The sequence below is a fragment of the Papaver somniferum genome, unplaced genomic scaffold, assembly GCF_003573695.1.
Source record: "Papaver somniferum cultivar HN1 unplaced genomic scaffold, ASM357369v1 unplaced-scaffold_150, whole genome shotgun sequence".
Classification (NCBI taxonomy): domain Eukaryota; kingdom Viridiplantae; phylum Streptophyta; class Magnoliopsida; order Ranunculales; family Papaveraceae; genus Papaver; species Papaver somniferum.
The window spans coordinates 2927871-2952447 of NW_020624377.1; the positions used below are offsets into that span (position 1 = coordinate 2927871).

The window sequence follows — 24577 nt, forward strand, 5'->3', positions numbered from 1 at the left end:
TCACTTGAAAATTAGTTGAAGCTAATAGTTAGTGTGAGACAGCTATTGTCGTCTTCTAAGGATATTTCAATCATTGAAAGGGAGTTTAGAAAAATTAACCTTGTATAGATACAACACGGTATGCATACCTAGTACGCGTACTGTTTTGTAGTGATTCAGGTTCGGGAACCTTGTTTGCGTACCTAGTATGCGAAAGTCATTATCTGTAAAGGTCCGGGAACCTTGTTTGAGTATGTAATATGAGAACGGTTCTACCTGAGTTGGGTCCGGGACGACTGGTCGCGTACCTAGTATGCGAACGGCTGGACAGACCAAGGTCCGGAGTTGTGGTTTGCGTACCTGGTTAGCGAACACAATGGTTAAGTTCTAAAATCGGTCAAGTATGTTTCTCATACTCATGAACTAAAACATTTATGAATTAGGAATACAATATTTGCAAACGTGGCTTAATGTTCATGAATTAGTTCTTGTATAAGTACTTTGTACGATTACGAATCAATCCGATTTTTTTTCAATTTTTTCATATATATTTCTATGAGATAATGAACAATTGAACAACTCTATGTGGAAAAAATTTTATATTGTGTTTGATTATCTTTCATGTTTGATTGATCCATATTTTATCTAGAAGTGTTAGATTAATATGGTTAAGACAAAAATGTTCATGTGGCTAACTTCTATTAACTGTTACTGACCCAACTCAATAAACACGTTTAGGTATGGTTACCCATATCTAAATGAAGGTATATTTCATTTGTGTGTAACAAACTAAGACCATCTAACGGTGGAGATTAATTGCTTTATTTCTAAGCGGACTTAGCTTGATTCTTAAATCAGGATTTCATCTAACAGTGAATATTGAATGCTTTGCTACTAAGCTATCTTAGCTTTGACTATAAGCAAACCCTGATTTGAAAGACTAGGGGAGATTTCTAGAAATTGGAAAACCTAATTCCGGCACTTTTCTGTGTCCTAGTTGCGTACTAGAGTTGATTCTCCTTTAACCTAGGTTTTTCTAAAACCATATTAGGTTAACGACTTGAAGACTTCATTTGGGATTCATGAAGCCAGATCCAACTATTTTCTTTGTAGTTGCGTATTCTGATCTTACTTTTTCTATCGTATTGAGTATTATATTTTCTAAGATTTGCTCGAGATTTATCTCCGATAGGTAAGATATAAAAAGTAATCATCAAGTTCTTCGTCTCAGACTTTGTGGTTCTGCAATAACTTCTTCTACTACCATATAGTTAAGTTATTGAGAGGTGATTGATGTTTCTTTGCTGCTCATTGGGAGTATAAGACCGGATTATCAATTGGTTCATGTTCACCTTGATTTATCTTAACACGGAAAAAAACTTCGTAGGTACTTCTGTGGGAGAGAGATTTATCTATCAGAATAGACATTTCGCGTAATGAACGCGACTGTACCTTAATCGGTGTGAGACTTGGTTAGGAATCAATTACATTCCAGTCCGAAGCTAACTTCTAGTAGGCTAGTGTCTATAGCGGCTTAATACAGTGCGATATTCAAATATGGACTATGTCCCGGGGTTTTTTTACATTTGCGGTTTCCTCGTTAACAAAATTTCTGGTGTTTGTGTTATTTTTTTCCGCATTATATTTTTATATAATTGGAATATCACAGGTTGTGTGTAGTTCAATCAGTTCATAAATCCAACCTTATTTGTTGGATATAACTTGGTTGAAACTTGTGCACTGATCTTTGGTGCCGTCCAAGTTATTTCTCATATCAATCAGGCTCATAGATTTTTACATCTCTTGGTCCTGGTGGCCGACTCATTTTCGCTGGTCTAAAAAGTCTGTTGAAGGGGGCGCGCTCCAAACATGAATACCTTAGTTTGTCTTGGGAAATTATCATCCTTTGCTTAAACCGTTGCGCATCATCTTTTTCTTTGATATCGTTCTACATGAGTTGGATTTTTTGGTCACATAAGCAATTCTCTCGCATACAAGTCATTTTCTATACTGCTATCCCGACAGCAGGAATCTACATGTGCATGATACAATAATGCTTTTCCTTCTAATTGTACACGGTGTTGGAAAATATTTTTCAAAGGAGCCAATAATGTTAAAAGCGGTCGTGTTTTTATGGAGGAACCTTGGGCCGTGGGCAAAATTGAAATCCACCAGTGACATGACAGTACGCAGGGGATGAATTCTATAACATTTTCAGCGATGTCACCGTTGAACACTATTGAGAAAAACCAGAAATCGGAATGTTTATTTTCACACATAATCAAAGTTTGCTTCTGATGCCGGTGAAGAAGAGGACACGTGTCGTAAAAGAGATCTGACACTTAGTATCTGATGTTTTGCCACGTGATTTTATGCAACAGTTGAGTTTGTGCACCCAAAAAACAAAAGCGTGGAAATGTCTTGGCTCTATTCGAGTATCTGTCCAGTTTGATATGGCTTGTAATTTTAAATTTTAGGGGTCAGACGGACCAAAGGTTGGCCGGGCAGTAAGAAAGCTACGGGCCTACGGCCTACTGGCCAAATGGATATGCAAAACGTTTGGTGTTGCGGTGTTATAGCTGGCAAGAGGAATGTTAATTTCTGAAGTACTGATAAGCTTTCCCAGGAGTAGAAATGGTTTCAGATCAGAATTATAAAAAAATGGTTTTCATAAAATTTCTGTGGTTTTGTTGTTTCAAGAAATGGTTATTTTAAAAACTACTGTGGTTGGAACGTGATTTATGTTTTGAAACTGCTCTAGTTGATATGTATGCTAAGTACGGGTCACTTCAATTATCAAGAGAAAGTAATCGTTTCATGCCCGAAAGAGATGGAATTCACGGTAATGCAAATGCCGGAATGGAGCTATTTCAACAGATGGAAGAATCACGTGTTAGACATGACGAACCGAGACTCATACCAATCCTGTCAGAGTGTGCTCAACTGCTCATACAGGGTTATTCAGTTGTACCGACTTTGGAACACTGTGCTATGCTTGCATGGTTGGTATATTTTCTTGACCAAGCAGGATATCTGAAAGAGCATGAAAATCTTGTCCAGCCACGACCAATTGCACCTAACGAGAATGGCGGAAAAACCATACAACAACAGAGACAGCGAGGAAAATATGAATGAGAATGGCACGAGAAAGAAAGCCGGTTACAGTTATTGAGGAAAATAGGGTTAAAAAAAATGTTATGGTGGCTAACTTCAGTTAACTGTTATTGAGTCAACTCAATATACACGTTTAGGTACAGTTACCCATATATAAATGAAGGTATATTTCATTTGTGTGTAACAAGCTAATACCATCAAACGGTAGAGATTAATTGCTTTATTTCTAAGCAGACTTAGCTTGAATCTTAACTCAGGATTTCATCTAACGGTGAATACTGAATGCTTTGTTACTAATCTATCTTAGCTTTGACTATAAGCAAACCTTGATTTGAAAGACTATATAAGGGAGAACTCTATCAACTGGTAAACCTAATCCCGACACTTTCCTGTGTCCTAGTTGCGTACTAGAGTCGATTCTCCTTTAACCAAGGTTTTTCCAAAACCATATTGGGTTAACGACTTGAAGACTTAATTTGGGATTCGTGAAGCCAGATCCAACTAATTTATCTGTAGTTGCGTATTTTGATCTTACTTGTTCTATCTTATTGAGTACTATGTTCTCTAAGATTTGCTCGAGATTTATCTCTGATAGGTAAGATATGAAAAGTAATCGCAAAGTTCTTCGTCTCAGACTTTTTGGTTCTGCGATAACTTCTTCTACTACCATATACTTCAGTTATTCTGAGGTGATTGATATTTCTAGGTTTCTCTTCGGGATTATAAGACCGGATTATGAATTGGTTCATGTTCACTTTGATTGATCATAAGACGGAACACAACTTCGTAGGTTCTTCTGTGGTAGACAGATTTATCCATCAGAATAAACATTTCTGTGGGAGACAGATTTGTTATAATTCTTCGACTTTGGTTCGTAGAAACTCTTAGTTGTCGGTGAGATCAGGTAAGGGAATCAATTGCGCAAAATCCAGCGTGATTCTAAGAGGCGTAAGGAACGCGACTGTACGTTAATCGGTGTGAGACTTGGTTAGGGCAAACACGATAAACTTAATTTGTGTTTTTTTGATCCTAAAAACTGTCCTGATGGATAATCATTGTGGGAAACTTTTTATGTGCATTTGTACGCACACCGAACGAATTATTGGGTGTGCGGTGTGCCCGGCCGATTCAATTCACAAGCTCTCTAGCCTACTACCATGAATTATTAACTAATGGAACAACACTTATGTTCAACCCCACGTTTCAAAAGAAGCACTTAAGGAACTGTCTCCAGGGTGGAGAAGAGACCAAGAAGTATGTGCACTAGTTAGAGCCAAGTTAAAATTACCCTTCGAAATAATCTTTTCAAAGTCTTAGTGGGGTGTAGAGTTTGCCTACCTATATTCAAACAATAATCTATTACCTAATTGAATTCTTGAGGGGCATCGAATATGCGAAGAAAATTAGATACATGCATGATGGTCCTTTCCATTTAAATGGGGTTAGTCTTGTGATCGAGTGATTGAGTAAATGACTCAAATCTTTAGTCAGTGAACGAACATTACTACAACTTGGACGTCACTACTACTCATTCTTCACATTATATAACCAAACAATTTGATAGTATTAAGTAAATCAGTTAGCCATGGAATCATTTCATCTTTATCTCATCTTTATCTTCTTCTTTTTCCAATTATTCATAGTTGCTCATGGATGCCATGACAATGAAAGAGAGAGGCTCTTTTGAAGTTCAAATCATCCCTTGTCATATTCCCTCCAAATCTTTTGTCTTCATGGCAAGAAACTCGAAATTGTTGCAACTGGCATGGAGTTGAATGCTCTCATGATTCGCTTCGTGTCATTTCGATCAATCTCCGAGATAAAAACCGTGAGAATTACATAAACGGATATAATCCAACGTCTCCTACTCCACTACCAAATGCATCACTCAAAGGTAAAATGTCTCCTTACTTTTTCAACCTTACACATCTTGAGCATCTTGATCTTAGTTTAAATGATTTTCAAGATTCACATATCCCACATCAGTTTAACAATCTCAAGAGACTCACCTATCTAAATTTGTCGCTTACATCATTTTTCCGGCTCCATTACAACACAGTTCAACAACCTATCTTCACTGGGATACCTCGATTTATCTTGTGCACATAATAATGATTTATTTCCATCTAACTACTCTTACCTAAAAGCAGCATCCCTGAACGGGGTTAGAGGGTTGCACAACCTCAGGGTGCTACATTTGACGCGGGTGTTGATCTATCCGAGGCTTCATCATCTTCAAAAAAACAGCTTTGGTGAACTAGTATAGGGAATTGTAGTGCTCTTGAATTGTTGAATCTTGGAACCAAGAATCTCACTGGAATAGTTCCAATGGAGCTTGAACAAGCACTACAACTGAGATTTCTTCTATTAAATGACAACAAACTCGAGGGCACTATTCTTGGTTCAGTCAGTAAATTTCAACTCTTGGAAGTTGTCAACCTAGCGGCTGGAGAAATTGTATGATTATAGTTCCGGAATCGATCTGTCTTGCAACATTCTTGAAGATAGTATCCCAGGAGAGATAGGTCTACTGAAAAGGCTTTCTATGCTTAATCTGTCACATAATAGCTTGTCTGGTAGAATCCCAAAGAGTGCCGGAAACTTGACAGGCTTAGACTCCTTGGATTTGAGATTCAACAAATTGTTTGGACAAATGCCAGAGTCTTTTGCATTGCTAGATTCTCTTGGGTATCTGAATTTGTCTTACAGTAACTTGAGTGGAGGATCCCAAGAGGACTTCACTTGGATACATTAAGCAGAGAGGGTTCTGCAACAGTTTGCTATGTGGGATCCCTACAAATAACATTTGTGAGGGTGATCAGAGTTCAGTAACGAAATATTCAAATAAATAAATCAAAACTGAAATATCATGATAAATTTACTGGAGCCGATGCCAGATAAACCAATTACCCTTACTTGCTAATTGACCTTAAAGCTTTTGTAAGTATAAATATGATTTAACCTTAAACCTTCTTATTTCTTTTTTTGCTTCCACATGAAGAATTACTAGTCTTTTTTCTCCTTGTACCTTGAATCATGGTTCTATGGGTGTACGCAGGTCGTATGTTTTTGGCTTTGCCATTTTTTCACCACTTGTCTTCTTGCCCACTTCAGACGCTTTACCCTATAATGGCATTGCTAATAATCACTAATTAGAACTTTTATTTTCTATCGGTATTTGGAATTTCGTACATATGCCACGAAATCAGACGGACACCAAAATGGAATAAAACTTGAAATGAGACAATTCTCTTTACTTTTATTCAGTCTGCTTAGTTGTAACCTTCTTTTGAGTCAAGAATAGATTGCATTATTCCCATTTAATCATGATTACCAAAGAGAAGAATGAATCATTATCAAAGGAAGAAAAAGACTTCTATTGTACTCCTTCATCAAACTTTCTATGATTCTATCTATACCATCAAATTTGAATCTACAGAAGAAAAAGAGAAAAAAAAAAAATCTAGAGAGCAAATGAGAAATTGGAAAATGTTTTATTTATTCGCAGAAGAATGAAGTTGATTTTTGAGATAGGTGACGGAGGGGAAGAAGAAGACACGTGGCTAAAGTCTGACACTAATATTTGATGTCTTCAACTTCTTACCAGGTCTAAATCCAGCCATCATTCCTAGGGCTGCACATGGGTCAGTTTGGGTCGGGTTTGACCTCATCCACCACCCAACCCACTGATGGTGGGTAGCAGAAGTTGTCATCCATAACCAACCCAACATAACAATGGGTCGGTTTTCACCCGACCCACATTACAATGGGTTGGGTCGGGTGGGTGGTGGGTTATCCACCATAAAATACACATTACAGTTACATTGCATCAAAAAAAAAGTTACAGACTTACCTAAGACTCTTACAGATGACAATTAAAGAACTGACCCCAGGTCAAGTGTAAACAAATGATAATTATAATCCAGAGAAGTAAGAAGTTGGTGCAAAGTGCATACAAATTACAAGAAATGAGTTCAATTGTTCGAAGCTCAAAAGATAAAAGATTATTCAAGGAAGTGATTGAAGAAGTGAAGACTGAAGTGAAGTTAGCGATTTAGGTTTAGGAATTATATATCACTACTTCAACGGTTGTGATTCATCTAGGATAGGTAATCTAAGGGTTAATATTAACTAAGAAATATTTAGGTGGGTGGGTGGGTTGGGTCGGGTGAGGGAAGCTTTGACCCATAGTCGACCCACAATACTATGGGTTTTGATGTTGTGACCCATAATCGACCCGCTCCTAGGTGGGTTGGGTCGGGTGTGGGTAATTTCAGGCGGGTGTGGGTTGGGTCGGTGGGTTGAGTCGGGTTTGTGCAGCCCTAATCATTCCATCGCGCCAACCAAATATATATCAGTGTTTTTATTTGCAATGAAAATTCATCCAAAACAGTTCTCTGATCCTGTCATAGCATCTTATTAACAAAGAAATGTTAGTAATCTGAAATAAACGTTTTTTTTTCTTCTTTTCTTTTTGAAATAAACGTATCTGGGGTAATGCTACATAAGTTAAATATGTAGTAGATGATTAAATTAAGCAAGAGATGTTCATCTTTTATTTCAGCGAGAGTATACAAAGATATTTGTTCAACTGGTCGTGGTTTGTTTCTGCTTGGAGAAGACATGAATGGTGTCTCTAGCTTAATCATATTCGTAAACACTTGTTAATCCAGTTATCAAATCAAATCATGATCAACTGAATTAAGTTTTTTTAAGGAACAGAAGATTCCAGGAAGTTTTTTAATTGGGTTTTCAGGAAAGATAATGACCATATGGAATGAACATATTTGATTCCTCTTATTTCTCTTTTAAGACCGATTAATTATGGCAATGAAAATTAAAACAAAAGACGTCCACATGTCGTCAAATTATTGGGCGGGACACAGGGACAGGGGTAAATAATGCTTATTTTGAGATTCTTTCTTTCCCGAGTATCCGATTCTTTGGTATGTCGTGGAAGTTTAGGTCAGAATCGTCAGATCAAAGTGCATATGATATGATGGTGGCCGCAGTAATCCCATGGACTTGTTGGAGATCATAAGTTTACTCTAAATTCAGTGGAATAAATTGCCTGCAAAATTCGAATTGCAATTTGCGAACTTCTTGCATATCCCAATGCATATATTTTCACGCAAATTCTACATAGTTGATAGGTATCAGAGTTAGAGGACAGGGTACCAAAATCTAGATAAACTAAAGCTGAAAACAGCTTTTATCTGGGCGCAAAGTGGATGGATCAACGGTGTGGACTGGGTTGGTTGGGCGCAGGTGTTGATCCTGCTTAATTTCCCAGACAACAATACACTTTATAGAGGAATGGAGTATAAGATGTAACAATTGTTAGTAGTATTTTCAATAATTGATAAAACAAGAAACTGATTTTCATTCCATACTAAAAGCAAGACAGACCTGTATTTATACAAGACCTGACTAAGACAAGAGATGTTAGTACTGGACAGGCTGTAGAGAACTCACACTCAGCCAATGAGAGACATTTATCACACAAGCAGACACACGTGAGAACACTGTAAAACTCACAGTACTATTAGCCCCCCTCAAGCTGGAGGTTGCTACTAGAGATTACCTTCAGCTTGTCTCTGAGTGTAGAAAACCTTGGTCCTGCCAATCCCTTGGTGAGAATATCAGCAATTTGATCCCAAGTTGAAATGTATGTGACCTGAATATTTTTTTTCTGGACAAGCTCTCTGACAAAATGATAATCAATGTCCAGGTGTTTCATTTTACTATGAAATACTGTATTAGATGACAGAGAAACCGCACTTTGATTGTCACAAGAAATCAATGGTGGAGCAGGAAGCAAGAGATGAAGATCTTTGAGTAGCTGACAAACCCAAACAATTTCAGCTGTGGTATTGGCTAGAGACCTGTATTCTGATTCAGTGGAACTTCTTGAAACACCACCTTGTCTTTTGCTAGACCATGAAATTGGATTGGGACCAAAAAATATACAAAAGCCTCCTGTAGATCTTCTTGTATCAATTGATCCTTCCCAGTCAGCATCACTAAAGCCATGTAGTGTAAGAAGACCTTCGGAAAACAGTATACCATAGTCTAGGGTGCCTTTGATGTATCTTAGAATTCTCTTGGCTGCAATAAAGTGTTGATCAGTGGGAGCTTGCATATAAAGACATACCTGATTCACAGCAAAACCAATTTCAGGCCTTGTCCAAGTAAGATATTGTAGAGCACCCACTAATGATCTGTATTCACTTGGGTCTGCTAATGGAGTACCAGCTGAAGCAGTGAGTGAAGTAGAGAGGGAGACTGGTGTACCACAGGGTTTAGCACCAGTCATATTGAATTTCTCCAATAAGTCCAAGGCATACTTAGCTTGACTAAGAAAAAGATTGTCTGAACTTCTTTTCACCTGAAGACCAAGAAAATAATGAAGAGAGCCCAAGTCTTTGATGGGAAAGTATGTCTTAAGGTGATTGATAAACTGAGAAATATACTCAGTTGAATTCCCAGTGATAATAATGTCATCTACATAGACCAGAAGAACTGTAATCCTTGAGCCAAACTTTTGAACAAATAAGGAAGCATCTGCTAAGGAGGGTTTGAAGTCATGAGAGATAAGAATTTGTAGCAATTTATCATACCAAGCTCTGGGAGCTTGCTTCAGGCCATATATTGATTTATGAAGTTTACATACATAATGAGGCTTGGTTTGATCAACAAAGCCTGGTGGTTGGTGCATATAGACATCTTCAGCTAAATCCCCATGTAAAAAGGCATTACTAACATTTAATTGTTTCATTTCCCAGTTGAAGTGAACTGCCAATGAAATGATTAGTCTAATAGTTGTTGGTTTGGCTACAGGACTAAAGGTTTCTGTGTTGTCAATTACTTCTTGTTGATGAAACCCTTTGGCCACCAGTCTAGATTTACATTTATCTAAAGAACCATCAGCCTTATGTTTGATTCTAAACACCCACTTACAACCTACAACATTATAGGATGGGTCTGGTGCAACAAGTGTATATGTGCCTGCATCCTTAAGAGCTGTATGTTCTTCTTCCATAGAATGTTTCCATTGAGGTATTCTAATTTCCTTAGAATAACAAGTAGGTTTGGGTGGTGGAATAGCAGAAGTAAGATTGGCTGATAGAACATACTTTGTATTAAAGGCTTTGGGTTTAAAAATACCTCTTTTACCCCTTGTTACCATGGAGTGTGAATTAGCCAGTGAAGGAATACCAGAAGCTGAAGTATTTTCAGAAATTGTTGTAGTGGAAGCATCAGATGACTTAACAATTTGTGAAGCATCAGTAGATAAAATATCAATGGATGCAGCTGGTGAGGTTGATGTTGCAGGTGTTGGTGCAGAAATCTTGACAGATGGAGCTGTAGAAGCAATATCAGTTGGTGCTGAAGAACTTGCAATGCCAGGAAGTAATGTATCTGAAGATCTCAATGGGAAGAAAGTCTCATTAAATACTACATGTCTGGAGATATATACTTTCGCTGTTTTAATATCTAAACATCTGTATCCTTTGTGCATAGAACTGTAACCAATAAAAACACAGTGTACACTCCTTGGTTGGAGCTTATGTGTAGTGTAAGGCCTTATCCATGGAAAGCATGATGAACCAAAGGATCTGAAGATGGAATAATCTGGTTTCTGACCAAACAACTTTTCAAAAGGAGATAGATAATCCAAACTTCTAACTGGCAGTCTATTAATAACATAATTGGTTGTATGAAAAGAATCAACCCAAAAATTTTCTGAGAGACCTGATTGAATTAAAAAAGTTCTCCCTGTGTCTACAAGATGTCTATGTTTGGACTCAGCCAGTCCATTTTGTTCTTGAGTATGAGGGCAAGAAACTTCATGAATGATTCCATGTATACTAAGAAATTCTTGTAGTGCATTGTTTAAGAATTCCCCTCCTCCATAAGTTCTGATTTTAACAATTGAAGTATGCAATAACTTTTCAGTCATAGATTTCAAATGTAGAAAAATATCTTTGAATTCAGACTTTTCAGACAAAGGAAATATCCAACAAAATCTTGAATAGTCATCTATGAGATTGACATAATATCTGAAACCACTTGAAGAGATTACATGACTAGGACCCCATAAGTCCATATGCACTAGTTCTAGTGGAGATTGAGCCTTATGTGAAGACAAAGTAAAAGGAAATTTAAGACTTTTCCCTAGCTGACAGTCATTACAAAATAGTGGTGTTTTGACTAAACTAGACAGTTGCATATCTCTGCACACTTTTTGAAGTACTTGAAAAGATGGATGAGCCAACCTTTGATGCCAAACTGAAGCTGAATTATTGTTGCTAAAGAAAGCTTTATTCTTAGTAGACTTGGCAAAATTTACTGGATATAAGCCTCCTTTATGTGGTCCTTGTAAAATGATCCTCCCAGTTGAGTAATCCTTAACAACAAAACCAATAGAATCAAAAGTGATAGAACAGTTGTTATCACTAGTGAATTTATGTACTGACAATAAGTTTTGAGATGATTTTGGAACAAGAAGCACATTGTTTAGATTAAAAGAATGAGAGGAAGCTGTCTTAGACACATGACCAATATGATTAATTGGCATACCTTCTCCATTAGCAGCTTGAATCTCATCTGCTCCTTCAAAAGATGTTGCTTCAGGCAATTCAGATTCATCATTAGTGATATGGCTATTTGCTCCAGAGTCAGCATACCAAGGATTTTCACCCATGATATTGGCAGTAGCAAGCATGGCACTGAGATTGTGAGGAGTATAGTTGTTCTGATAGGCAAAATTCAATTTGTATTTGCATTCCAAAGCAAGATGACCAGTTTTGTTGCAGATCTGACAAATCTTGTCAGTTATTGGTGGTGGGGCAGAAGAAGAAGGAGCTGAACCATAGTGAGGTCTTGGAATGAAATGAGGTGATGGTGTTGATGAAGAAGAAGAATGCATCTGAAATTGAGAATAACCTCTTGGATAAAAAGGTGAGGTGGTCTGATGTATCCAGAGTAAGGAACTGCAGATCGTGAAGAGTAATGATAACCTCTACCACTACCTCTATAGTTTTGAACAAAAGGTCTTGTAGCAGCAAAAGCCTTTGAATTGGCCTCAGTAAGTAAGTTCTTTTGCTTATTTGTGACAATTATTTCTTCAGTAAGAAGCAGATTATGAAGTTCCTTTGATGAGATTGGTGGATTACGAATACGAATAGATGTAAAAAAAGAACTATAATCTTGTCCTAACCCATTGAGTATAGTAACTACCAATTCATCATCATGAATTTGTGAACCAGCAGCAAACAATTCATCTGTTATCTTCTTGATTTCACTTAGGAAGGTAGAAACAGTACCTGATCCAAGTTTTGTGGATTGAAGTTTGAGACGAAGCTGAATTGAATGTGTAGAAGAGCTTCTTGCATACCTGGAATCAATATTGTCCCATAAATCTTTTGAAGAATCAGCTCCAACAACATATGGAATTACAGATTCAGAGATAGACATCTGAATCCAGAGTACAAGAGTAGTATCATCATCATGCCAAGCTGTATAACCAGGATTGACACCATTATTAAGCAGATAAGGTGGACATGGTAAAGATCCATCAAGAAAACCATTGACTCTGTATCGACGAAGAAGTGGTAGAAGAAGTGATTTCCAGGTGAGGAAGTTGTCATCCTTGAGTTTGTAACTGAGAATTTGTGAGATTTGATTAAGAGGAACTTGAGAAATTCTTGATTCATATGCTGCCATTGAAAGAAGAAACAAGAAAATTGTGTATAAAAGTGATGAAAATAGATTGAAAGATTGAATTGAAGTAAGATGGGTGATTAAAGTTTTGATTGAATTGAAGAAATTAGATCTGAAAATTGGTTAAAAGGTTGAATGTCATTAATGGAGATTGCGGAAGCAGTATTCATCTGATACCATAGTAGTATTTTCAGTAATTGATAAAACAAGAAACTGATTTTCATTCCACACTAAAAGCAAGACAGACCTGTATTTATACAAGACCTGACTAAGACAAGAGATGTTAGTACAGGACAGGCTGTAGACAACTCACACTCAGCCAATGAGAGACATTTCTCACACAAGCAGACACGCGTGAGAACACTATAAAACTCACAGTACTATTAGTTGTATCATATCTTATTGCCATTTTGGTGGGGCTTTAGCATAGTCTTGAAACTTATCCTTAATTTTTTTCGATTCATGCTCTAAGTATTTTCTAGAAGACAATAATTTGTTGATCCATGTCTTCTAAAGAGATGAACTCATTTTCAAAAGATTTCAAAAGATAATGTGATCTATTGTAAATGGTTTATGGCTTTTAAACCCAATGTGGTTGTCATAGTCAATGTAGTCGGCGAAATATTGGATATCGCTCTGGAGAGATACGATAAACAATATATCGGCGATACGATATCTTCCCGATAATATCGGCCGATACGATATTTTTACGAAAATCCGATACGGGTTAAATTAGTCGTTTTAGGTAAAGATTAAAAGTATTTTAGGTTTTTTAAAGACGGGAAGGGATAAATTCCTGTTTAATTACCATTTTAGGTAGTAAACTTTAAAGATGTTGAAGTTATTCTTTTGTGTTTTTGATAAAATTGATGGTATCTGTTACATCTTAACAGAAAATATGTGAAGAAAATGTTTGCTATAAAATTTTAGTCTCTAAATTGGAACCGATATTATACCGATATTTCAACGATAATATCCCCGATATAAAGCTGTACCAGTGTATCGGTCCCGGCCGAAATAATCGATATCCGATATTAACTACATTGGTCATAGTGTCTTCTAACTGGACCGTTGTATTTGATTCGATCCAGCAGCCCACCCACTGGATTTGCTCTACGAAGACAATAGCTTGTTCGATCCAGCAGCTTCCACAATAGCTTTGTTTGGGAGGTCTCGTCGGCCTCAAAACCATAGTATAATAAATAATACAGAGTGATAAAGAAATAGAGATCGAAACAATACCAATTGCTTACGGACGGGAATCAGATCCTGTATTTAGATGTCTAATATGCTTATAATTCAATGAGAATGTGGGAACACAACAATGATGCTAAGAATGAGAATGGTGATTTCTTAGTGGTGAATGTGGTGGTGTTTGTGTATAAGGAGGAATTATTAGAAAGGTAATTAAGCCAAGTGTGAATAAACATTCTGAAGATAGTATCACTACTGCCATCTGCTCAAAATCTGTCAATGTTTCTATTTGCCAAAAAATCTATTTGGAAATTGCACACCCAGAACAAAACGGAACAAAGTTCATATAGATTATAAAATAGGGGCGTTCCTTTATATACCCCTCGGAAATGTTAGTGGTACCCCCTTTCGATAGTTATGTTAGTTATAATCCGGTTAACTCAAAAATCGAGAACTTTTTTTGGAAATATTGATACAGATACCCCAACTTCCGTAGCTAAAAAAAATCCTAAACGATGGCGAGGATCCAACATAGAATTTTTTTGCGTAAGTTCTAACTTCTAATGGAGAATCTGCATTCTAACTAAACAATAATCACTGACAAGCAGTTGATTAGCAACAATAACTTCGGTATCTTAGCCTCCTCGTTGGTCGAGTCCCTTTCTTCTTCTGATTCATTACCGTCTCTATCTTTATCGCTGGTATTGTTGTTGATTGTTATGGAGTTTCATGGCAACGAATCTAATTTCTTCATAATACCTACGTCTTCACCAGGGTATTGCTTTCTATGTCTCTTTCTTTGTTGTCATTGTTGTTGCAGTGCAGGGTATTGCTTTCTATGTCTTTTTCTTTGTTGTCATTGTTGTTGCAGTGGTGGAAATGGTGGTGAAGATGATTAATTGTCATCAGTGGGCAGTGGAAGAGCAACAGGAGACGAACCCATCTCTGTTTTTCTTAAAAGGAATGGATGTTCTTTTCCATTCCGATCCATAGCGAAGACAAATTAACCTGACGATAGATCTAACAGATTTGTATTCTATGCCAGCAACCTTTTTACCGTAAAACAAGTTTCCAGTATCAAATCTACCAAACCATACTTCAAATCTTAAGTACAAATTCTAGGGTGATTTTTTTAATTTTTATGGTATTATTTTTTTTATTATCTAGGGTGATCGATATTATTTCTTTCATTGTTTAGTCTTCCTCCCAAATTAAAGTAATGATCTATCTACTCAATCCAAAACGAGTTACAGAAAAATGAAGACATAGCATTAGAGGTATATCGACAGTCTTCTGTTTGTATCTCGGTCGGGGGTATACAGAGTTAACAAGTATGATGGGTAGATAAAGGGGTACTATTAGTGTTTTCTAGGGGTATATAATGGAACACCCTAAAATAGAATCTAAAAGATAATATAATGCACTATTTCACATAAACATCTCCTGGACACCATATTTCACTAAATAGAATCAACACTAAAAGATAATATACTGCACTACTTCACATAAACATCTCCTAGACACCATCAGTCATAAACTTATTTTTTACAATTAAAATTCAATTAGAATAGAGATGCACTCTTTCATCTTCTGCAAGGACCCAATCCGCTGACAGTCGACCTGCAATAGCAACAAGTATATTGGTATCAACTTAAACTGGTATATTGTTATCAATTTAAACTGGAAGAATAAACTGGAAGAAATATGTAAATATATTATACGAGACCATGGCAAACAAGAACTCCTTATATATTTATCTTTTTCTTTTCTTTCTCAAACTCATATATATTTATCTACGGACCGACGAAAGCTTCAAAGGGAGTTACGCAACCAAAACAAGACTACAGAATGAAACAAAACCCATAGAAACTCAATTGTGCTTCCAGCTACAATGGCTGGAAACACATGGAAGAAATAAGATCCCTATACCAAGGAAGAAAGAAATGGCTGAAACCACTCAAACACTAGTCACAAACTGCTACATACTTCTTTCAGGGTTTGCAAGTAGATGTCTAAAATCTTTTCAAGATGCAAGTGTAGCAATACAGATATTTATTAATTTTCTCCAACAATAGTGGTTTTGTCCTAGTATCTAGTTATGCTTCAAAAAAAAAAAATAAAAAAAAAAATCCAATTGTCTAGTTTATGTATGCTCTTCTATTGTTTCTTGCATTCTTGCACAATTAACAACAACAACATAACTAATTAAACTTATGAGCACAATGAAGATACATTGCAACTACCAACAAATTTCAGCTAATTCAATGTTTCAAAAAAAAAAAAAAAAAAAAATCCAATCAGCACCTACAATACTACTAATCTGACCACCTGCAACAGACCTTGTAAACTTTATGTCATTGACATTCAGATTCAAGAAATATCTTAACATAGCGGACTTGGTACAGCTGTACCAATTTTTTTATCAGGGGTTTAGGTTAATAACTAATTAACTAATGGAAATATCTAGAGTTTCCATCTTTTGATCATAAACCAATCAATAGATTCCAAAAAAAATCGCATTTTCAAATCTGAAAAGCATGTATCTTGGACATAAAACCAAGATACATGATCACATCCTAACTTCCCCAAAAAAAAAAAAAAAAATTATAAAAAAAAAATAAAAATAAAAAGAGATGCGACAAATCTGAAAAAAAAAAACGCATCTTGATTTTAACTCTTAAATAAACCCCAAAATCTTCCCAAAAAGAATTGATTACCTTGTGACTAAAATAAGATTCGAGTTTCCTGGTATGTACATGGTAAATTGGTTACAGGGTAATCAATTCGTTTCAGGGAAAGTTAGGGTAACCAGAAATTAACCAACATACATGGAAAAAGAATAGAATTATGCACCTGATTTTCTTCAGGAAATACAAGCCTGTATTAACAGCATAGATGAAGGAAATAACATAGAAGGGAGCCGCAATCCGTTTTCCCAACGGAAGGGCCAATCCTTCCCTCAATATTTCTTTATTTCTTTCGCACTATCTTGAACTGTTTCGTCCGATAATACATCCCTTGTGAAGAGCGTCACTTCATGACCAATTTTCTTCATCAGCTTTTCATCAGTAAGCAATCGATTAGCAGCATCTCCGAGAACATCTCCGGTATATTTAAATTTTACATCACCCTCTTTATTAGAGATTGTTTCCTTGTCTGACATCGTTGAATCAAAGAAATTGGATCAGCGAGAGAAATTTAAGAACCAACGGAGAATTTAGGGGAAACTAATGGAGGAGTTTGGCTTTTATAGGGTTTGATTTAACCTAATTGCATCTAGCGGCTTACAAAAGTTTCTGCTTTATTTTATTAACTTAATAATCTAACGGTTTAAATTTATTTACACCCTTTGGGAACAATAGCCTGCCGCACCCTGGTTGTGGGTGAGTCGACTCGGTCCACATGGGTAACCAATCCAAATTGACTTGAGATATGAAATCCTAGTTAAGAAAGTAAAAGATCAGGGTATTGATTTCTTTGAAAATTTTAAGAATGCGGTGGATGATATAATTGCCATGGTATGGATTTCGTAAGAAAGACTAGGTACTAATTGTCCAACGGACGATTAGAAGTTGAGGTAAGAATCGGCACACTAAAATCGTTAGACTTGAGAGTATAAGAATACAGTAGAAACTCGGTTTACACAGTTGGATCCTTATATGATTTGAAGAAGATGAGGTAAAATTTTGGGAGATTGATAGCAGGTGATACAATGAAGACAAGAGGTAGATACTAAAGATAGACAGGGGGATGGTACGAAAAGAGTACAAGTGGGATACTGAATAGCAAGGGCATTCTTCCTGACGAATAATAACCAGCTTCTTTTGTTATTTGATAATAATAATGTAGTGCTGAGCTGAGTCCAGATCAGTAGATCAGTTATAACAGAGACAAAAAAAAAATGGAAAAACTGCTCCATGTTAATTAGACTTCAACTTTTACAGTTACAAAATTATCTCCAAAGTAGAGTATATTTTTGTTGTGGGTGTCTTCTTGTATAAAGGACAACGTCAGAAGCAAACTGAAACCAAAGATCATCATAACAGTAAAGGTTCAGAAACACCCGTTAAAACATCTTTACTTTTGCACACTTCTTTGTGAATTCATAAGCATTCTTCACTCTTGTGGGTTTCCACTTTCTATATCTCTAACATTCAGATCACTGGATCTCTCCAAAGGAAGATGTGCTATCTTCACCTTTATTAGATGGGCGTCTCACATCAATCAAAATTCACATTAGCAAGCGATAGTGCCTTACTAAACCAAGGACTGAAAAGAGCAAAATTACAGCAAAAATAACAAATATGCGAGGGAACATACCTGGGGTTTTTTCTCAGCTTCAGTATCAGTGACCACCAAGTTATATTTATCATTTATGCAGAATGGTATTGATTTTGCAAACAGGTTCCAAGTAGTAAAGAATTTATACACATGGTCATATTGGAACACATATATTATATCATGTAATCAAAAGTTGTTTGTAGGAGTCGAACCCACATCTACTTATGTGCTCTACCGTTTGAGCTAAGACAACACACTTCCAAATTCCCTCCTTGCTTGTGTAAAGTAAAACCATATATATATATATATATATTCATAATAGGATCAAGTAAAATGAGTTCATGTCTTTGGTGCAAACTTCTTGTTTCTACCTGAACCTACAACTGACCCAAAAGAGGTTAGAAAAAGAGGTGAAATTTGAGTTAGCACCAATTTATTGGAAGCAGTAAACAAGGACACTACAGTTGGATACTCATATTGAACTGCTCATACCATAGCCACAATGCAATTCCAACAAAAGAAAACCCATGTATCATTTTCACCTAAACATCTAGAACTGCAAACACAACAATAAAAACCACGATTCCTATTATTGAACTGCTCATTCACAGACACAATGCGATTCCAATAAATTAAACACTGATGTCTCATTTTCACCTAAGCATCTCAAGTAAGGGAAAGCAGAATTGCAAACACAGGTAATTTCAACTACTCATTTCATAGCCACAATGTTGTTCTAATAAAAGAAAACCCCATGTTTCACCTAAGCATCTCAAGTAGGGGGGAAATAGAATTGCAAACACAACAAAAAAATCCACGATTCATATTTCATGTGCACAACGCAATTCCAACACCAACAGCCAAACAGCCAAGCCTTTAGTCCCAAACATGTTAGGGTATGCGAAATGAAACCCAAATCATCAATTCCTATAATAGAACACTCATGTCTCATTTTTCACCTAAGCATCTCATATAGACAATGCAATTCGAATAAAAGAACACCCACGTCTCATTTTTCACCTAAGCATCTCAAGCGGGGAAAAAAGAATTGTAGGACACAGCAATAAAAACAGCAATTCATATTGAACTACTCATTCATAGACAACGTGATTCAAATCAGAAAAAAACAATGATGTCTCATTTTTACCTAAGCATCTCAAGTGTGTGTGCGTGCGTGCGTGTGTGTGGTTGGGGGGGGGGGGGGGGGGGGAAAGGAGCATAAAAACCACGAATCGTATTTAACTGCTCATTTCATAGCCACAAAGCAGTTCCAATAAAAGAAAAACTCACGACTCATTTTCACCTAAGCATCTCAAGTGAGGGGAAGAAGAATTGCAAACACAACAACAAAAACCAGAATTCATATTGAACCTGGTCTCCATACGAAAAACCGATGTCTCATTTTTACCTAAGCATCTCAAGTGGGGGAAAAAGAAATGTCAAACACAACAAGAAACCATGATTCATATCGAATTACTTATTTTGTAGCCACATCCCAATTTTAACAAGTCAAAAAAACATGGCTTATTTTCACCTAAGCATTTTAAGTAGGGAGAAAAGAATTGCAAGGAGAACAATAAAAACCACAACTTATATCAAACTATTCATTTCATAGCCAAGTGCAATTCCAATAAGTGATAACCCATGTTTTATTTTCACTTAAGCATGTCAAGTGTAGGGGGTGGGGGTATCGCATTATTCATTTCATCGCCACAATGCAATTTCACTAAAAGATGCCCATGTCTGATTCTCACCCAAGCATTTCAAGTAGGGGAAAAATAATTGCAAACACAACAAGGAAAACCACTACTCATATTGGACAATTCATTCTGTAGCCAAATGCAGTTCCAATAAATGAAAACCCATGTCTTAATTTCACCTAAGCATGTGGGGATTCACAACAATAAAAACCACAGTTCATATTGCATTATTCATGTCACAGCCACATTGCAATTCCAACAAATGACAACCCATGTCTTTTTTTTCACCTAACCATCTCGGGTGGGGGTGTGATCAAACACAAGAATAAAAACAACGGTTCATGTCGTATTATTCATTTCATTCCCAATAAAAGAAGGTCAGAACTTCCCTCTCAATAATTTCATGTTCTCAACTGAAGTCATACATAAGGTCTGAGCTATATAGGAATAATTACCTAGTAGGATCATAACATACAAAAATGACCACTGAAACATAAGCTACATTCAAAAAAGAAAAAAAAATACATATATAATATAAACTGCAGAATCTGCAGAAATAAGATCAATCAACGATTGCAACACAGAAAACAGCCAATCACTAAAAACTTCAAAATCAAACTAATTACTATATTTGCAACAAACGCAAAAACGTCACCTTGGACTAAGTGAAGAAAATTCAGGAATGGAAAGATAAAATCAGATCTAATATGGCCACAAAATGAAAATAACAAACAAATTCTAAATATATCAAAATATAAAACTTTAAAGTAAAGGCTAATTTTGGGAATTTAAGTTGTTATTTACTAAATAGACAGGAGAATATAATAGAAATGTTTGTTACAGACTTAAAAATCTCTTATGATTAATGGCTCTAATAATTAAGGTGTTTCTGGACGGAGCATACAAACCAAAAAGTTTGGGTACTCAAAAATTTATCCCCTGCAAAAAGGCCTAATAATCTGATATAATAGTTACGAGTTCTGAACCATACAAGCCAATAATAAGTTCGGGCCATCAAAGTTTATCCCTGCAAAATGGCATGGTCAGTCTAACCTAGAATCATATATACACCAAAAAGTGAAGAATTCTGCCTCACGATTCCTGCACTTCAAATCAGTTTCCAACTATCTACCTGCAGAATCAACAATCACAAATAAAATAAGCATTAGTAACGTAAAAAGCACACCCTAAAACATCATTCACACGTATAATCACAACTAAAACATGCATCACAAACATATGGCAAGCTTATGATATCTGCAATTATTATTGCCATCTGTTCCGGCCAACAGAAACAGTCCATGAAACAAACCAACACCTTGCGCTAAAAAAAGAACTGCATTTCAAGAAGCATTTACAATGCAATAACAAAGACATAACACTACTACTTTCGAAGCATGCTCATAGTAGGTCTAACTCAGATTAAAACATAAGATGGACAAGGAAGTTCAAGAAAGAAATTTTCTAATAACACTTATGCTGAAATAACAATACAAGACACTGAGTGGCCAAGTAAAAGTGCAAAACAGTCTACCAAACAAATTGACACCTGGTCCATAAAAAAATGCACTTCAAGAAGCATTTGCAAATTTTGCATATCCAATCACACAAGAATCAACAACTGGTTACTAGTATCCCTGATCAAAAGCAACCACTTTGTGACAGAATTGATAAGTACGACCTAACATTCAGTGTCTACCTCTGATGTCACTTGTAGATGTTTTCTGTCTACATTCAGTGTCTACATTATGTCTTGACTAACCCCTGCTGGTATCAATAATGAAGCCATCACTAACATTGTTATCCCATCAATCGAAAAACCCTGAGGGTGTTGTTTGTTGAATAACCAGCATAAATGAAAGTATGAATACGAGCTTAGATAGTTACACAAACATGAATCATACTATTTGCTGAATAAATGATATCACAACTACTAGTAGAAAACCAGCCAAAAGTTAAACAACCAGACTAACTATTTGAGATGATGACCGTACATGGATGTACAACTATATAGTTTTTAACATGAGTTCACTGACATATACCAGCTTTTGGTTACTTGTTTGCTTGTAGAAATTGTATAGCCTATTTTGGAATGGTTTCTAAATTTGATCGCAAAGACAATGGAAAACTGCAGGCTATGCGCACTAGAAGTGCTTGGTGAACTAACATGCTTCTAAACTGGTGTGTTAGTGTAAATACAGATTTACATATATAAATTATATAATGAAATTTGCATGTCATAAATATCTGTAAGACATGTGATAACTCAACTGCTGTCCGGTTACCATGTGATAATAGAGACACAAACCGGTACTAAAGAAACATGTTATATGTTAACATAGATTTGCATATGAGATGGTTGGGAATTTCTCTCCCAATGACACTTATGCCGGAAAAACAATTCAAGACATCGGTTATGTCTGTGCAAAGTGTGATGATATTGATATACTGAAACTTCAGTAATGATGTATTCAGTTTGTAAAAAACACTTGCATAAAAAATGGTACTGAAAAAAGGTTCTCGTCAGAGCCTTTTGAGACTTTGTTTCAAACAAGAATGTTCCTGGTCTCTCGGAGTTTATAAGATGCCTTAAAATGATTTATTTATTTTTAACCCCACACCCCTGTGAGTTCATGCTATCAGTTTCATGGTTTTGAGGAAGGGTTTAAAGATAAAGAATAAGAAAGACGATAAACTACGCCCTCCTAATGGCGTATAAGTTATAACCACATGATACTACCACCAAATTTCATAAGCAGGCAACTCTATCCAGAATTAAAAAAAAAAACATGCAAGGAAGGACCTGAATAGAGGTCTACCTGTTCGACCACATAGACTGAAATTATAGCCAGTTGCGTTGAAGGATCTAATTTCAAATAAATACGAGCACTGATATACTTGCAGGTCCACAGTCATAGAAACAGGTGCTCTTACTACTACTAACATCGTGATATAAAAACATTTCTACTACTCGAGATAATGCATAAGCATGGAAGGACTATGGCGTGAAGTATGGGGTGAATACACGAACCCAGGCGACTGCATCTTTGATAATGCATAAGCATGAAGGAAATTCAAAAAAACTTGTAAGGACAAAGCACAAGCAAGCATGAGAATATATCAGCGAAACAATATTGTATGAAACACGCCCAAAGTATCTATCAGCGAAACAAAGGGAGTAGTGAGGACAAATAGAATGCATTAATAGGCAAGATTTGAACTAACAACGAAACATGATTATGAATACTAATATGAAGAAGATACAGAGAACTCCAATGTTAAAACTATATTATCAACACCAAACCCCAAATTTACCACTAGCAAACGAACGAATAGCTTAATCTGGTACCCCAAATAGGTAGAACCAATGTAACCAGAGAAGATGTTTAGTTAAACAAGCCTAAATCTCAAAGCAATTTGACAAGCAACACTAAAATCATGAAAAAATTATGCAGATCTGAAAATAACAAAGCATTTGGAAACTTTACAAAAACTATTCAGAAGCACAACCCTGGGATTAGAGGAAACTTACGCGATCAATTTTGACTCTAAAATGTTCACTGATTAGAAATTTACTAGGAAATTATTCAAATAATAAACAAAATGAAGAATCAGAGAGCTTACTTTATCTTCATGATGGCGTGCAATGATTTGAGACCGTAAATGGCTGCAATGGTATAAAATGGCCCTTGAATGCTTTTCCCGAGAGGGACAGCTAAACCTTCATTTAGAATCTCAGTTGCGTATTTCCTAACTTGCTCATCGGACATCGTCTGCTTTACAAAATCTTTCGATCCACTTTTCAGGTTCTTGACAAACTCATCGTTCTTACCTAGAGTAATAACACTGTTGACAAGAACATCTGTCCCCATTTCCTTCACCTTTTCAACAAAAATCTTATCATTCACAATCTGAGATGCTGCCTCAGGGGACTCCTTAACAACATCTACAGTAATTTTCTTAATTTTATCAACCATTTCCTGGTTCTCAATCGATTGCTTCACAAAATCAATTCCTTCTTTCTTTCTTTTTTCTACAAATTTTGGATCATTGACTATAAGATCTGCACCTCCCTTGATCTGATTGGAGACGTAATTACCCATAGTGATTTGAATTTGATGTTTAAATACCCTAGAAATCTGTAATATGGCTGCCTAAAAACTAGTGAGAGGTGCCGTCAGTATTTCTATTTATTTATTTTACTGACGTGTGTCCGTTAAGAGGAGGATTCTTTGTTCCAATCCTAGCCGCCTACGCTGACTAAAGTCAAGTTCCAAAATCTGCATATCACTCAACCACCTTTGTTCTTGCGGAACAGCAGTGTATTCTTGAATTAATGCTCTTCATATCTTCAAAGGTAACTAATTCAGGCTGTGTTATTACCTTTCAAGTAAAAGATTGAGCTCGAATTTCTGAGATTTTGTCTATCCAAACTTATCTCGCTTTGATTCTCTCTTCTTCTCGTTTTTCTAATATTTTTTTTATCTTCGCCAATGGATGCTCTCCCACTGCAACAACCATCCAATTAACAACAACCACCACAACCTCCCCAGCCATCATCACCCTTACAACCTATGCAGAAC

General features: G+C 36.2%; 1 protein-coding gene and 2 long non-coding RNA genes across 3 annotated transcripts; 1 reads left to right on the top strand and 2 right to left on the bottom strand.

Moving 5' to 3' along the window:
- The first annotated feature begins 4673 nt into the window (after window positions 1-4673).
- LOC113335990 lies at window positions 4674-6111 on the top strand. The gene is made up of 2 exons (XR_003353574.1): window positions 4674-4987; window positions 5244-6111. It is a non-coding gene; the product is annotated as an uncharacterized LOC113335990 (long non-coding RNA).
- A 9299-nt stretch (window positions 6112-15410) lies between these two features.
- LOC113335941 lies at window positions 15411-17213 on the bottom strand. The gene is made up of 2 exons (XR_003353541.1): window positions 16867-17213; window positions 15411-15633 (listed from the first exon to the last, which is right to left on the bottom strand). It is a non-coding gene; the product is annotated as an uncharacterized LOC113335941 (long non-coding RNA).
- Window positions 17214-21008: 3795 nt separating this feature from the next.
- LOC113336098 lies at window positions 21009-24014 on the bottom strand. Its single transcript, XM_026582090.1, has 2 exons — window positions 23619-24014; window positions 21009-21126 (listed from the first exon to the last, which is right to left on the bottom strand). Exons 1-2 carry the CDS (start codon window positions 23969-23971, stop codon window positions 21123-21125), a joined length of 357 nt encoding a protein of 118 aa, XP_026437875.1. The 5' UTR covers window positions 23972-24014; the 3' UTR covers window positions 21009-21122.
- Between the last annotated feature and the right edge of the window lie 563 nt (window positions 24015-24577).

What these genes read in the sequence shown, in the direction of transcription:
- LOC113336098 (XM_026582090.1), bottom strand. Translation starts at nt 23,971, where the DNA reads ATGGTTGATAAAATTAAGAAAATTACTGTAGATGTTGTTAAGGAGTCC.